General features: G+C 40.7%; 1 protein-coding gene across 2 annotated transcripts; it reads right to left on the reverse strand.

Annotated features, from left to right (window-relative positions):
* Positions 1 to 11,170: 11,170 nt before the first annotated feature.
* On the reverse strand, positions 11,171 to 16,556 carry LOC111960698 (2-hydroxyacyl-CoA lyase 2). 2 transcript variants are annotated; one of them, XM_023982866.2, is made up of 14 exons: positions 16,486 to 16,556; positions 14,803 to 15,004; positions 14,521 to 14,648; positions 14,057 to 14,307; positions 13,865 to 13,964; positions 13,604 to 13,701; positions 13,379 to 13,515; positions 13,158 to 13,292; positions 12,925 to 13,039; positions 12,574 to 12,743; positions 12,315 to 12,385; positions 12,117 to 12,188; positions 11,916 to 12,021; positions 11,171 to 11,763 (listed from the first exon to the last, which is right to left on the reverse strand). In XM_023982866.2, exons 1-14 carry the CDS (start codon positions 16,513 to 16,515, stop codon positions 11,585 to 11,587), a joined length of 1,794 nt encoding a protein of 597 aa, XP_023838634.1. In that variant the 5' UTR covers positions 16,516 to 16,556; the 3' UTR covers positions 11,171 to 11,584. The 2 variants fall into 2 exon arrangements, with proteins under 2 accessions (XP_023838634.1, XP_023838633.1); XM_023982865.2 differs by lacking the exon at positions 16,486 to 16,556 and adding an exon at positions 15,480 to 16,069.
* Positions 16,557 to 16,868: the final 312 nt, after the last annotated feature.

Here is a 16,868-nt window from a genome sequence, read left to right on the forward strand (position 1 = left end):
GAACTCAGAACACTAAGACAAAATAACAAAAATAGACCAACACGAAACAGTTCTGTCTGGTGCAGACACAAAGACAGAAAACAACTACCCACAAAACCAACATGGAAAATGGCAACCTAAATAGGCTCCCCAATCAGAGACAACGAGAAACAGCTGTCTCTGATTGGGAACCAACTCAGGCCACCATAAACCTACAAACCCCTAGACAATCCAAAATCCCCATAGATAACAAAAACACTAGACAAGAAAACCCTAGATAATACAAAAACTAAACAAATCACCCCTTGTCACACCCTGACCTAACCCCCAAAATAAAGAAAACAAATATAACTAAAGTCAGGGCGTGACACACACACAGTATGCAAATGACAAACTACTTATCTCAGAGTTGTAGCACAGTACCCGCCCATGACCTATGACCATATGGTGTTGCATTGATTGCTGAGAGCTTGTAAAATTTTAGATATAATGCTACTCCGTGTCACTGGTAGTCAATTAGAGAGGGAGACCATGCTATTTACTCACAATACTGTTAAGAAGTTTTGTTGCCCACCATAAACTGTTCGCCGGACCTGCAATTGTGTGCATCTGTTATATTAAGCAAACCTAAGTTTACTACCACCACCCTGGAAACAGAGGCATGCATGTTGCTGAGATTTTGTACTCACACCATTCTGAAACTAGGAGACTGACCTATGTTGCACAGTAGTATTCTTGGAGTAATTCATTTGGACAGAGTCCATAAGAGAGCAAATGCATTTTTCTCTAATGGAAGAGGTTTCAGCTCTCTCAAAGGCTCATAGCCACAGCCTGAGAAAGGGCACAGAAAATGTATGACGGAAATAAAGGAGGCTCAGTATTACTGTGTATGAGGATGACAAGAGTGGCTTCAAATGTTCCCATTCTGGAGACGTGTGTTATCAAACAGCGTGGTAGACTCAGCTCCAGGCTTCTCTCAGGTTTTTGGTGAAAACCTGTGGCAGAGGCTAACAGCATGTAGCCTACAGTTTCCCATATCTGTTATCTGGTGCCTGCCTATCCTATCAGTCATCCTGAGAGAGCACACCTGGCTGTGGCTGTAACCAGCATGATAAACACCAACAGACCGACCATCAGCTGGGTTTCAGGGATGAGTTAAAATCATCAACCCTCTTGTTCTGTGAAAATGCATGGGAATAATTTTATGTTTTGACTTCAATAGCCTTTTAGCCCTTACCACAGTGCGTCTCCAGCTCTATTCCCTTCCATATATTACATAAATCGTTGATACATTTATGTGGGACTAATATTTATGACTGAGACAGATATAAAATGACACTTGAAAAGTACATGCTTGAGATCCGGGTAAACAAGAGGATTATTCAAGCAGTTGCACAAAAACAACATTGATGATGGCTCTTTGTGATGATGATTAGGCATACCATTCATGTAATGCATAAAAACAGGGTACCCAGGGTCCATTTTAGTTGAATATAAAATATCATACAATTCATTTATAACACATTTCTTATACATTTGTACATTCTGTCAGGTTTTGGCCAAGACTGTTCGGGTTTTGGTCACTAGATGTCCCCATTGCACCTTTTTTGTACCTTTTGTTTTTCTTGCTCTAATTATTGTTTGCACCTGTAGGTCATTCCCTTGTTAGTATTTAAACCCTGTGTGTTCCTCAGTTCCTTGCTCAGTGTTTGTAAGTTAGCACCCAGCCCCAGCCCAAGCCTTGTTTTATACAGATATTTCTCTTGTTGGATTTTCCAGAGGTTCTCTGGTTTAGTTCTTGTGTATTATTTGAGTAGTCTTTTGAGGTTTGTTTTTCCCTGCTGTTTTTTTTTTACCACTTTGTGGAGTTTCTTTTGTATTTTTGAGGATTTCCATTTTGTGCCTCTTGGCTTTATTTTTGGACATTGTGGATTTAGTTTCTTTGCCTGAAGATTTTGTTCTTTAATTAAACCACCATCTCTAGTACTGCTGTGTCTGTCTCATCTTCTGGGTTCTGACGATTATTAGTGACTGTTTCTCGCACCGGGTCCTGACACATTCTATAATATTATTTTAAGTTATTCTTTTGTTTTTCCTAAAATGTATAATTCAACACGACGCCTACATGTTTAAACTTGCCTTTGTGACAGCTGAAAACATTTATTCATCATGAAAAATAAGATATTTCCACCCAACCTTTTTGTGAAATTCGGATAACAACCATATAATTTCCCTGTCTAAAACAATTCAATCAATGTAAATTTTACATAATATACTAATTTACCTAAAAAATATGGATGTGGTGGAAATGACAAGGTGTGGTAGTAATGACATCTATGTAAAAACAAATTATAATTGGATCACCATTAGCTGTTCCAAATGCAGCAGCTACTCTTCCTGGGGTCCACACAAAACATGAAACATTACGTAATACAGAACATTAATAGACAAGAACAGCTCAAGGACAGAACTACATAAAATATTTTTAAAGGCACACGTAGCCTACATATCAATACATACACACAAACTGTCTAGGTCAAATAAGGGAGAGGCATTTTGCCGTGAGGTGTTGCTTTATCTGTTTTTGCTGTTCATTTGAGCAACATAATAGGAACGGAGTTCCATGCAATAATGGCTCTATATAATACTCTATGCTTTCTTGAATTTGTACTGGATTTAGGGACTGAAAAGACCCCTGGTGGCATGTCTGGTGGGGTAAGGTTGTGTGACAGAGCTGTGTGTAAATTGACTACAGAAACAATTTGGGATTTTCAACACATTAATGTTTCTTATAAAAAGAGTCCTCAACTCTTAGCCAAGAGAGACTGGCATGCATATTCTTTATATAAGCCCTCTGATTACAATGAAGAGCAAGACGTGCCGTTCTGTTCTGGGCCAGCTGCAGCTTAATTAGGTCTTTCCTTGCAGCCAATTCCTCCTTTGGCTACCTTTCCTTTCAGTTCTCTGCTGCCAATGACTGGAACGAATTACAAAAATCACGCAAGCTGGAGACTCATATCTCCCTCACTAACTTTAAGCATCAGCTATCAGAGCAGCTTACAGATCATTCCACCTGTACATAGCCCATCCAACTACCTCATCCCTATATTGTTATTTATTTTATTTATATATATATATTTTTTTTTGCTCCTTTGCACCCCAGTATCTCTACTTGCACATTCATCTTCTGCACATCTATCACTCCAGTGTTTATTTGCGAAATTGTAATTATTTCGCCACTACGGCCTATTTATTGCCTTACCTCCCTAATCTTACAAAATAAACTCGATCACACAACTGGACAATAATCAAGAGAAGACAAAACTAGAGCCTGCAGAACTTGCTTTTTGGAGTGTGGTGTCAAAAATGCACAGAATCTCTTTATTAAAGACAGACCTCTCCCCATCTTTACAACCATTGAATCTATATGTTTTGACCATGACAGTTTGCAATCTAAAAGTAAAGCCAAGTTATTTAGTCGCCTCAACTTATTCAACAGCCACACTATTCAATACCAGATTCAGCAGAGGTCTAGAACTTTGGGAATGATTTGTACCAAATACAATACTCTTACTTTTAGAGAATTTCAGGGCCAGCCACCCATTCAAAAACAGACTGCAACTCTTTTTTAAGGGTTTTAGTGTCTTCATTAGCTGTAGTTGCTGATGCGTATATGATTGAATCATCAGCATACATGGACACACATGCTTTGTTTAATGCCAGTGGCAGGTCATTGAGCTGCCCTGCGGTACACCACACTTTACATGTTTCACATTAGAGAAGCATTCATGAAAGAAAACCCATTGAGTTCTATTAGATAGATAGCTCTGAATCCACGATATGGCAAAGGTTGAAAAGCCACAACACGAGGAGTGGGAGGCCCCGGTGCACAACTGAGCAAGAGGACAAGTACATTAGAGTGTCTAGTTTGAGAAACAGACGTCTCACAAGTCCTCAACTGGCAGCTTCATTAAATAGTACCCGCAAAACACCAGTCTCAACGTCAACAGTGAAGAGGTGACTCCGGGATGCTGGCCTTCTAGGCAGAGTTCCTCCGTCCAGTGTCTGTTTTCTATTGCCCATCTTAATCTTTTATTTTTATTGGCCAGTCTGGGATATGGCTTTTTCTTTGCAACTCTGCCTAGAAGGCCAGCATCCCGGAGTCACCGCTTGACTGTTGACGTTGAGACTGGTGTTTTGCGGGTACTATTTAATGAAGCTGCCAGTTGAGGACTTGTGAGACGTCTGTTTCTATAACTAGGCACTCTAATATACTTGTCCTCTTGCTCAGTTGTGCAACGGGGCCTCCCGCTCCTCTTTCTATTCTGGTTAGAGCCAGTTTGCGCTGTTCTGTGAAGGGAGTAGTGCACAGCGTTGTACAAGATCTTCAGTTTCTTGGCAATTTCTCGCATGGAATAGCATTCATTTCTCAGAACAAGAATAGACTGACGAGTTTCAGAAGGAAGTTATTTGTTTCTGGCCATTTTGAGCCTGTAATCGAACCCACAAATGCTGATGCTCCAGATACTCAACTAGTCTAAAGAAGGCCAGTTTTATTGCTTCTTTAATCAGGACAACAGTTTTCAGCTTTGCTAACATAATTGCAAACGGGTTTTCTCATGATCAATTAGCCTTTTAAAATGATACACTGGGATTTAGCTAACACAACGTGCTATTGGATTACAGGAGTGATGGTTGCTGATAATGGGCCTCTGTACGCCTATGTAGATATTCCATAAAAAATCAGCCGTTTCCAGCTACAATAGTCATTTACAACATGAAAAATGTCTACACTGTATTTCTGATCAATTTCATGTTATTTTAATGAACAAAAAAATTGCTTTTCTTTCAAAAACAAGGACATTTCTAAGTGACCCAAACCTTTGAACGGTAGTTTATGTTTTTTCAACAACAGGTTATGATCAATAGCATCAAAGTGTGCACTGAAATCTAACAGTACAGCTCCCGCAATCTTCTTCTTATCATTTTCTGTCAACCAATCATCAGTTATTTGTGTCAGTGCAGTACATGTTGAGTGCCCTTCTCTATAAGCATGCTAAAAGTCTGTTGTTCATTTGTTTATGGAGAAATAGCATTGTATTTGGTCAAACACAATTTTTTCCAACAGTTTGCTAAGAGCTGGCAGCAAGCTGATAGGTCTGCTGTTAGAACCAGTAAAGGCCGCTTTACCGCTTTTGGGTAGCGGAATTACTTTGGCTTCCCTCCAGGTCTGAAGACAAATACTTTCCTCTAGGCTCAGATTAAAGATATGACAGAGTGGCTATAGAATCAGCTACCATCCTCAGTAGCTTTCCATCTAAGTTGTCAATGCCAGGTTTGTTATTATTGATTGATAACAATAATTTTTCCACCTCTCCCACCCTAACTTTACAAAATTTAAATGTGCAATGCTTTTCTTTCATTAATTGTTTTTCTATGCATGAATATGATGGCTCACTGTTCGTTGTTGGCATTTCCTGCCTAAGTTTGCCCACTTTGCCAATGAAGTAATCATTAAAATAATTGGCAACATCAAATGGTTTTGTGATGAATAAGCCATCTGATTCGATGAAAGATGGAGTTGAATTTGTTTTTCTGTCCATAATTTCATTTACAGTACTCCAAAGGTTTTTCCCCATCATTATTTCATTGATCTTGGCTTCATAATATCATTGATCTTGACTTCATAATACATTGTCAAACATTTAATTAATATAAGACAAAGTAAGATTGAAAAAGTAGCCGATGGGCAGAGCTCAAGCAGATGGGCCTAGATTGCAGAGGGTCATCCGCATAGAAGAGCTCAGTGATCAGAGTGAAACTGTCTCATTTGTGGTATATCCAACACAGGTATGGAGGGTCACCTGCTTGTGAGAATCACCAAGTGAACTGCCTGGATTTAATTGGTGTATTTACACAGGTCATTCTCTGTAAAGTCAATATGCATGATGATCTCCTCTTTCCGCAGATTCTCTTTTCATTCTCTCAGTTTGGAGTATTGGTGTTGAATATTGTACAATTGTTTCTCCAACTTGTCTTTCAATCCTTTGGAGAAGTCCTCCAGTAGAATTTACAGTGTGCCACACACATTTCCTTTTACTGTCAAATGTACAGTGAACTTCTCCATGTTTCCCTCTTTGTTTTTCTTCTATCGCTCTTCAGCTTTGTTTTTCCACAAACCACCATGTCTGCTCACCAGCATCAAAGTCAGATGTTAAAACTCTTTTGCTTGGCAAAGGGAACACTCTCTGTACATACACTCTTTCTTCAGGTCCTCATAAGGTCCTTCTTCAGGTCCGCACAAAGACTCAATAAGGTTTTCAATATTGCTGCAGCTGATCACTTTGTGATACTGTAGCTTGTCTGCCATGAACTGGAGGTTGGTGTGGGTTTTGCAGAGGCATGTGTCCCTATCCTGGACTGTTGGCTTGACAACCCAAAAGGGACATCTCTTGCAGATTTCATAGTATGACATTTTAATCTGTGAATATTCCCTCTTAAACTTCTGATAAAGGTTCTGAATTGTGCCATTTAGGAAGCGCTTCTGCTTATTTTTCTTCTTGCTCGTTAGTGTGTCCTTTTTCCCTGTTGTTGCTCTACTGTTGTCGTCACGTTCATAGAATCTAGTGATTTTCTCTTCTGTGGCTGTGCTAATTCTGTTCCACTGCTTTTTCCCGGAGTTTTGAAGACTTGTTGGCCTGTTTTCATTTGCCCTCATTGCTTTTGCTGAAAATCCCAATTCTCTTTTTGCGGCTTTGACCAGGCCATTGTAACGCAGGTCAACTAATTTGGAATACTTATCGTTCCTAGTGAGATTCCAGTAACCAATCATATTATACTATATTGATGTTTAAATTGACAGCTATTACAAATCAGCTGTCAGAAACTCCATGACGAGCAGTTTATTTTGAGCCAATCAAAACTCAATATTCTCTTAGTCCCTCTCCTAACGTCACGTTAGAACGTAACGTGAAGAGCTACCGCCATTCCATGGAAGAAAAACTTAGTTTCAAATCGTTGAGAAGTTGTATAAAACTGAAATAAAAAAGAGAGAACTGGATATTAACACTCACTTACCTATACAAACGTGCTGTCAAGGGATTGAGGGAAAGATTGCCAGGATTTTGTCATTTTTTTGTATGGATTCAGTTCCAGCAAGGATGGCGAGCCGCCCTAACCCAGGACATCAATAAGATTTGCATTCGAGTATTTACTTTCCTTGGAGAACACAGAATTTGCACTGCCATACTACGGTGTGGTAGGATTTTTCTTGCGAGACATCATCGCATCATACATTGCAGTGGGATTGTTATAAACACATGCTACACTTAAACACCATACAGTGTTTATTGATAGGCACAGTCACTCACATTTGATTCCATCTCATAGTGGTTTATGTCAATATTTGTGAATTGGTTTGTGTTTTCTGTGGATTCATGTTTATAATATTGCTATTGAACTTTGAAATCTGAGACCCTCAGACTAAGAGAGTTGGGTGTACCCTAGTAAACTATAGGCAGGATATATGGCCGATATCTAAGTCTATTGTACTACTATATATTTTATTGTATTCCTCAGCTTTCCGTAAAGCTTTATCAAGTTTGACATTTGTCATGCAAGGATCTCTGTATGTTTTTTCTTCCAGCAAGTATTCGACGTCTCATTCCTGTTGCAGAGAATGAGGAAGGGGTATCAGGGCATGCATCAGGGGCAGGTATGTTGGCCTCATGTTCTGGCTGGAAGTCATCTGGTGACTGAGGTGGTGTGTTGCCTGACAGGTAGGTCTCCATTGCAACTGTTCTCTTTCAAGTCTGTCTTCTATTCAGTTTGCTGCATTTCCATGGCATTCTCTTCTTTGTTCTGGCTTTGTAAGCTCAGAGATATTTCCCTTCTCGTTTTTCTTCCAGTACCTCTTCCTGTCTTTTTGCAGATGTTCCTGGTATAGTATAGGATCATTTTTTGTTTTGTTTCTATGTCTGTGACCTCTGTGCTGTTTTATGTGGCATCTTCTATAAACAAAGAAAAATACTACTTAAGTTTTCACCTTGGAGCATTTTCTTTAAAACATGATTAAGTAAGCCTAAAGTTTAAAAAAAACTAATATTTTTCCTTTCCACCAGTTACATTTGTGATGGAAATGACACTTCTACAGTTTTTGGAGGAAAAAGACAGACTGCTTAGCATGCTTTGGCTAGTATTACAGCCAGCATATAGTGTCAGTGTCACAATTAGTTTCCATGGTAACTAAATTAACATTCTCTTGAAAAAACTATTAATGAGGAATTTGCCCTTGGTGGTGGAAATGACACCACTACCAAAGGACAGGTATATATTTTTTGGGGGAAAAAACAAAAGGGCATACTCACAATAAATATTGAAATAGATGTTATTTAATTGACTCTTTCTCTAGTAGATAACATTGTATAATGTGTAATTATTGTTTTCTCATAAGAAAACATAGTAGAAGCTCAAGTCTGGGCCAGGGACAAGGGCAAAACAATGAAATTGAGGTATGAAATACATCTGAAAAGTATCTAAAATACTTATGTGAAATTAACATATAAAGAAAATCTCAAAAACGAACCCAGAGGACATAGAAGTGCCCGTAGATGCAGAATCACTCACATATTCCATTTGTCATAAAAAAGGGGTTTAAGAGAGTAGCTAGATATTGTCACGGCGGTATGGACACAGACTTAATTAAACAGATGAACATCCTTGTTAAACAAGAAAGTTTATGTAAAGGGTGATTGGTGTTAGTAACAGTGGTGGAAAAAGTTCCCAATTGTCATACTTGAGTAAAAGTAAAGATACCTTAATAGAAAATGACTCAAGTAAAAGTGAGATCAGATCAGAGGCAGTAGGGATGATCAGGGATGGTCTCTTGATAAGTGCTTGAATTGAACAATTTCTGTCATGTTAAGCATTCAAAGTACTTTTGGGTGTCAGGGAAAATGTATGGAGTAAAAAGTACATCGTTTTCTTTGGGGATGTAGTGAAGTAAAATATAAATAGACAGACAAAAAAAGCTACTTAAGTAGTACTTTCAAGTATTTTAACACCACTGGTTAGTTAGCCTACTTTGAGGATACCAATAATAGCGTACGTGTGGCTTACACACCAAAAATGGTGAGTGCACCATCTGCTGGTAATTATGAGAATTGCACCCACAAGGAGCAGGCCAAAGGTTACTAAGACAGTTTACTGCTGTAAAAACATTAGGACAAAAATACTAAAGAAATCTGCATGAAATCAGTTAATTCCATTAGTACTGCTTGAGGAAATAGGAAAGTAGGACCAACCCAGAACACATGAAAATCCTTTGCAAGCCCTGATGTTAGCTCTAGCTCTGCATGTGCTCCAAAGAATCGGCAGGGGCACTGCTCACCATAGAAAGGTTGATAGGAGGCAACTCTCCCTGGATTAGTAGAGAATAATAAAGAGGTCTACAGGTGCAGAGGAGAACATACAGCTGGAAAAGGAGTTAAGAGAAGACCACACAAATAACAATCATTCATATATCAAGGAGATATATAATTACTCAACTTGTTTCAACCAAAGTAAATGGAGAGAAATAATAATAATACAATTTGGATCATCACACCCTATGGTATATAATTGATGATCGTATGGCTTTGATTATTGAATGTGCTGTAAGACTCCACTAACACATCAATCAACAGAATAGATACACAAATACAAGACGCCCTATGAAAGAGGAAGGAATTTAAACTGGAAGATGTTACCATATTTTACCATTTGGGTATTGATCATTATCTTAAATAAATTATAAAATCTGACTTATTACACTGCTCATACTATTTCAGGTTGACCTATTTTAAGGAATTCTGCATTATCCTGATTGTGCAAATTGAAGTCCACCTTAAATTTGAGTGTTTTGAGAATTGTAATATTTTTCTGTTTTGAATGTACTATTCATAATGTTTGGGTTGTTGTAAGGAGAGGGATTGGAAGACACCTGACCTGACCTGAATCTGAGAATCTGTTGCACTAGCATTTGGTATTTGATTATATAATATGTGATCTTCTACATAAGCACAGTGATACTAGTATGCCTCCTTTGTTTTTCAATGTTGACACAATGCATTTAGTCATCAGTTCTGGAATCCGAACACTGGGATTATAGGAACAGTTATTTTTGTCGTTGCAATAGAGAATAATGTAAATGTAGTTGTTTTTTCCCCTCTATTGAGTGGTGCCTTTGTGACACCAACTACATTGGTTGTCTAATTCTGAGATACTGACCAGTGTATGACTACACTATCCACTCCACTGCCCTCCTTATCCTCTATCATTTACCTTTTTATCAACTCAGATGTCAAGATTGTGTTGGCTATAGGCAGAGCTACTGTACATACAGATCTCTATATGTCTCTGGCTATATAGTCACGAACTTGCTAGTTTTACGTTACCATACTACCAAGTCTTGTTAAATGATTGTTCTACTCTATTAATGTTCTATGACTGTTTTGGATAATAGGATATTATGGTTTGCTTTTAGATTAATTGTTCAAAGTCTACAAGTGTCGTCTCCTGGGTGGCGCAGGGATCCAAGGCACTGCATCGCAGTGCCACCAGAGACTCTGGGTTCGAGCCGACGCCCGGCGCACAATTGGCCTAGCGTCGTCCTGGTTAGGGAGGGTTTGGCCGGTAAGGATATCCTTGTCTCATCGTACACTAGCGACTCCTGTGGCAGGCCAGGTGCAGTGCCCGCTGGCTTCCGGGTTGGATACGTGCTGTGTTAAGAAGCAGTGCGGCTTGCTTGGGTTGTTTCGGAGGACACATGGCTCTCGACCTTCGTCTCTCCCGAGCCCGTACGGGAGTTGTAGCGATGAGACAAGACAGTAACTACTAACAATTGGATACCATAAAATTGGGGGTAAAAAAAAGTATTGAAGTGTTACAATCAGTATATTACATAATAATAAAATTTTACCCAAATGGTAAAATCTTCCAGTTTAAATTCCTTCCTCTTTCATAGGGCGTCTTGTATTTGTGTATCTATTCTGTTGATTGATGTATCAGTGCAGTCTTACAGCACATTCAATAATCAAAGCCATACCATTTAAATTAAATGATTACAATTGTATTATCTTGTTGTTAACCCTGCTGAGACTTGTAGGTTAGTGTATGATTCATTTCCCTAAATATCTCTATGAAGGACATGCCATTCCAAAATTCACTTTATTTGGTTTTTCAAAATAAATGGCCAGCTTCAAGGTAGAGTTCAGTAGATCAATAGGCAATCTGAAGTCAATACAGCAAGGATACTGGCCTACTACATAATAACAGCAGCAAAGCCAGCCGTAGTTCATTTTCCAAAGCATACATGTCAAGTTTGGTTCTCTCCAGCAAAAAGAACCAAAAAGTCCATGATCAAAACTCATCTTCACAGCTGTTTGAAAGGCTGATAAAGGTTGAGAAGATTGAGTTCCTGAATTGTTTTCCCTTCTTCACCAGAGAAATACAGCAGTTATACTGTTCCACAGCATGTGAACATATGTGTTTCAAGGCAAGGTGGGAAGGTTTTAGGACCCACAGGTCCAGACAGAGACCCCAGGGGTTGCAGTCTGTTTGAGCTACTCTACACAGAGATGGAGCCCTCTCTGAAGTTGGTCTTCCCTATGAGAACATTGAGAAGTGTGGCTCTTCCCTGTCTGGTCTCCTTCTGTGCCTCTTTTATGATGTCATCCAGCTTGTCCTCGTCTTCGCGACCAATTAGGGTGCCTTTGCCTCCATAACCGTCTGCAACTATGTGGTAATCTAGGAAAGGGGAGAACAGAGACAGTGAATTGGATATGTGACATGACATCCAAAGAAATGATATAGGCCAACAGAGACATTGCATGTGTGAGTATGGGCACTAGAGATCCCCAATATGGTGGCAATGAGGGTACAGTAGGCAACATAAAGACCTGTGAAGGCCAGGCCACAGGCCACGTTGCTTCCCAGGATGGGAACCTGCTCCCTGGCGATCTGGCTCCAACAGGCATCGTTCCCCACCAGAGCAATTACTGGCGTCTGGGAGAGAGAGGGACAAAGCAGATTAACTGGTCTGAATGCATGATTAGTTAGTTGATAAATTGGTCTGAATAGTGAATTGGTTATTACTGTACCTTGTGTCTGGTAAAGGTGTCAAATTCTGCAACACTGTATCCCAGGGATCCATCGCCATAGATGATCCACACCTTAATGAGAAACTTAGTCAGCTAAACTCAACCAAAACCATACATGGTGTTTCACAACATGAAAAAAACAAACCTAAACCCGTATAAAATAGTTATGGATAAAGGATGCTTGGTATTCTACTGTACCTCTGACTCAGGTCGACACAGCTTGGCTCCCAGAGCAAACCCTCCTCCAACACCAAGGGTTCCAAATGCTCCTGTTAGAATGACAAACATTAGGTAATCATCCATTAAGATATCAAGAACATCCAGGGTTCACAAGTCCTACTTGTTTTATTGTACATGTTTAATACCTCTCTTACTCAAGTGACCACATTATATAACACATATATTTTTTTTAAACTAAAAAACTAAACTCATAACACTGTCCACTGAGGATCCTGACCTGGATCCAGCCAGCGGAGTGGGCCCCTTGGTCTCATGATGTAAGCAGCACTGCCCACAAAGTCGCCCCCATCCGCCACTATGATGCTGTCGTCAGCCATCAGCTCATCCACACGGTGCAGGACACTCAGGGGGTTCAGGTGGCGGTCCGTCTTCTCATCAGCCTTCCCCCTGCACGGAAAACACACAGAACAAAACACACATTCACAGGGAACTAACACAGCCTGTACTGTCTGTGGTTGGTGCACTAGATGTACTAACTGTAGTCATTTGCATGGAGGTCATTGGTTAGGTATACAAAAAAACAACTTGGATTTCTGCCCAACTTGCTGAATGAATTCCACAAGTGTACCGATTAGCCTTCTCTTTGGTGACATCTCCTGCTTTGAGACTCTGTGGCCAATCCTCTGGACATGTGTGGCCCTTAAGGCCTTTGGAGAGGCGGAGTAGGAAGGAGCCTGCATCTCCTAAAAGACAGACAGAAATGGGAGTCTCCACAAGACCAAATAGCCCAAAGAGGTAGTGGCAGCATTTTGTGAAAGCACATAAGACTTCTGATTGGACAATTCAGTCATCAGTACCAACCCTGAATGGCCACAGTGGGCTTCCAAAACATGTCAGAGTTCTTCAGAAGTTGAGTCTTGTCTCTGTTGACAGCAATGATCCTGCTGCGCCTGTTCAGCACTCTGCCGTAGCTTAATCGGAAGTCACATACAGTTCCTGGAACACATACCACCATTGTGAGACTGCCTCAAAGACACAAAAACTGTATGAAGACAAAACTTACAGGTCACAGTTTGTCTCACCTGCTAGCAGCACAAGGTCTGCTTCCTTCAGGGCATCCCTCCTGTTCTGTCTGATGTGCAAGGGACTGTTCCTACCCAGCATGCCACGGGACATTCCACCCAGGAAGCAGGGGATACCTAAGGACTCCAGGGCCGCCCTGTTACAGGACAACTATATGAATTGGCATTGAATGGACCAGAAGTCTGCTGATGTCTTGTGTAATATAAATGTGGTTGTTGAAATACCTGATGTCGTCTGCAGGTGTTGGAGGTAGTGTTGCCTGGCTCCCCAGTAGGATAACAGGCTTCTTGGCTCTGCTCACCAGCTCTATACACTTTTGTACCTGATGACAGATCAATAGAGGTTGAGCCACAAGGGATATATAAAAAACATACCTTCATGTCTATTGGAAAACTAACTGGTTACAGTATGAACTGTCGGCTTCTACCAAATCAAGCCTTTCTCACAGTTGTTAGAGAACGACTGAGGGCTAGAGTTAGTCTTGCCTCATTGTCTGTGGCCTGAGGGATGTGCACAGGGAGAGGGGACACGTCTCTGGTTTCCCAGGCCCCAGCAAACAAGTTCTTTAGGTGATTGTGGAGGTACCTTATGGAAGAAAAAATACAGCATCTGTTACTTCCACAAATCACTAGGGATGTGTGAAAGCATGGTCAAGCACAATTCTGCTGATTACTTACCAAGTGACAACTTTCCCCATTATTCCCTTGGGAGGGTTTTTCACTCCGAACTCTTTGGACACCAGGTGGAAGGGGTAGAGTGTGTCAATGGGGAACTCTATGAACACAGGGCCTGGAGTTCCAGACTGGGCGATGGCTAGGGCCTTCCTCACAGTGATGGTGATGTCCTTCACACTCCTCACTGAGGCGCAGAACTTACACAGCGGCTTGAACAGGGACATCTGGTCAATGTCCTGCAGCGCTCCTCTACCCTGCACAACAAAAGTTCACCAAGAGGTAAAACCTCCACAATGGATAGGGGGAATCATACGAGTGTGCTCACCCAGTCACAACTCAACAGTGCAGGATTATGGTAATTTGTTGTGTAGAACTTGCTGGTGCAGCGTGACCTTAGCCTTAGTGTTAACGTTAGGACTAGGGTACCCCCCATGCAGCTACACCAGTAAAAGCCCTCAGACTCTCACCTGAAGTAGTGTTGCAGCAGCTCCCCCCAAGAGAAGCAGTGGAGACTCGGCCATCTGAGCGTTCTTCACTGCTGTGACTGTGTTAGTCAGGCCTGGGCCAGCAGTCACTGCAGCTACACCTACAGTGCCTGTTGGAGGGAGAATCACTGACAGTGTCAATGTTACTGTATGAATAAATGAGTAGACTATAGTGCACTAAGCAAGTTAAACCAGTCCCGGACAGTTCAGATAAATACCTTACAGTTGTCAGTGTCTGCGATATTATGCATGTTACTTATTTACCAGAGAGCCTGGCTACTGCGTCAGCTGCAAAGACGGCAGTAGCCTCGTGCCTGGTGTCCACAATGCGGATGCCCAGCTTCTCGCAGGCCACCAAGATGGGCGAGATGTGCCCCCCCACCAGGGTGAAGACAAACTTAACCCCATGGGCACGCAGAACCTCTGCCACACTCTCCCCACCATGGCGAGGGCTCTGGGTCTCAGTCTGGGGGAAGAAGTAGAGGACTCAGGCAAATAATTGAACAGGCAGACTTCAAAATCAGAGTCATGAACTCTGAATATTTGATTTAATTAACTGAAAAGTGCTGTCATAAACTAGAAAGGCCTATTGTTTTTTTATTTATCACTACAGTATCTTGTAATTATCAATGAACTGCATATTGTCCTTGTAGGCCTAATGCACCTTATGTGGCCAATGTATGACTTCTGAAGAACCTGCACTGTCGTCATGGCCTTTGCGTTAGCCACAAGGCAGTTAAAAGTTCTCTCACATGCAGCAGGGTTACCTTTCACCTACTAAGGCTAGGTGAAAAAAATACAGACATTGTAGTAAGGTACAGTAAGAGCAAGCTGTTTTGCTTCTAAGAATGTCAGGTTGCAGGTGAGTTTCAGAGTTAAGACAGCAAGTGAGCAGGCTGAAGCCAAGTTAGAATGTAATTGTTTACACCGAAGGGACTTACCTTATGAAACAACTGATACAGTAAACCAAGTTTATACGCTACAAATACTAGTCCTCCGAAGGCAAAACCAACAGAACACCCCAGTGCGGTGGCAATCTCCATTTCCAACCGACCACAATGTGTCAAAATACGGAAGCAAGTCCTAAAATAAAAAGCAGTATCCAATATTTTATCCTGATCGAATAGCTCTCCGGTTTAGGCTGCTGTTCATCCAACGCACATCCTAGTAACCTTACAATTTATAGACAGGCATTTCAAATGCACCATTTACTAGCCTACTGTACAAGAAACGCGTAAACCATACTCCACCCGTTAGTGCAATGAAACTAACCACCGTATTTCAACTTCAAATGACCGATGATTGCTATTGCTCACTGTTGACGCAAATGTCGCAAAATGGATATTCCCGGTCAACAACGCAGTGTTCCGCAACTACTGGGATCGTGAATAAAAACAGAGGAAGAGGCGAAGTGTGAGAGATAATTGGGCCCAAAATATGCCTTCTCCAGCAGGTGTTTTCCCCCCCCAGTTTTTTTCTCCCACCAAGAACGTTTTTGTATGGGGATTCATAAAGCCCAACAGGTACCATAATACCCATAAAACCTAGCGGTCAAACAGCAAAATGGTTCCATTCGTTTTTCCACCATTCATTTTCCCCATAGAGGATTTTAGAAACTTAAAATAAGTGCTGTGTTTCGTGTAGGCTTACCCTGGCGTGACGCTTTGATAACCATGTAAATCTCTCCGACAAGGTGTCTTTTATCAATATATTTGTCTCTATTTACTCGCATTCGAAAATGCTAATTAGCGTCAAAGTAGACATCATGCAAAACTACAAATCCCTGCAAGCTCCTGCACATTATCTCTAGCTGACACCTTTGATAACAGGTTTTGTGTTATTTTAAAACATGCACAAGACAGTTCACAGAATTGTCCCTTTAAATACATTTTGCCAATTTATTCATTGCTACATTTAGCTAAAATTAGATAATCCAGATATTCTTACCTTTGCCGAATCGAGTAGAACACTTGACATCCCGGCAACTTTATATCAGAGTTGTACCTGGTCATCACTAGTTACCACAGCCACAAAGTCATAAACCTTGCCCATTTCTACAATTTATCTTCTTAAAATGTGATTTTAAACCCTAACCTTAAATTAAAGACCCCCCCCAAAAACATTATTTTCATGAACTCTTACGATATAGCCATACCGACTACAACAGAGTTAAAAAGTAAGAAACATTTGCTTTAAAATTAAAAAGGAAATAGTAATACAAAATAACAAGACTATATACAAGGAGTACCAGTACCGAGTCAATGTGCAGGGGGCACGAGGTAATTTAGGTATTATGTACACACAGTGGCAATTTTAGCATGTAAATATTG

This window comes from Salvelinus sp. IW2-2015, linkage group LG4p (genome assembly GCF_002910315.2).
Source record: "Salvelinus sp. IW2-2015 linkage group LG4p, ASM291031v2, whole genome shotgun sequence".
NCBI classification, from domain to species: Eukaryota; Metazoa; Chordata; class Actinopteri; order Salmoniformes; family Salmonidae; genus Salvelinus; species Salvelinus sp. IW2-2015.

Coding starts and splice junctions, on each gene's coding strand:
- LOC111960698 (XM_023982865.2), bottom strand. CDS start 15,581: ATGGAGATTGCCACCGCACTGGGGTGTTCTGTTGGTTTTGCCTTCGGA. Junction 13,702..13,864: donor CTCAGGCCACAGACAATGAG/GCAAGACTAACT, acceptor ATCTGTCATCAG/GTACAAAAGTGTATAGAGCT. Junction 11,764..11,915: donor CTGTGGCCTGGCCTTCACAG/GTCTTTATGTTG, acceptor CCCCTTTCCTAG/ATTACCACATAGTTGCAGAC.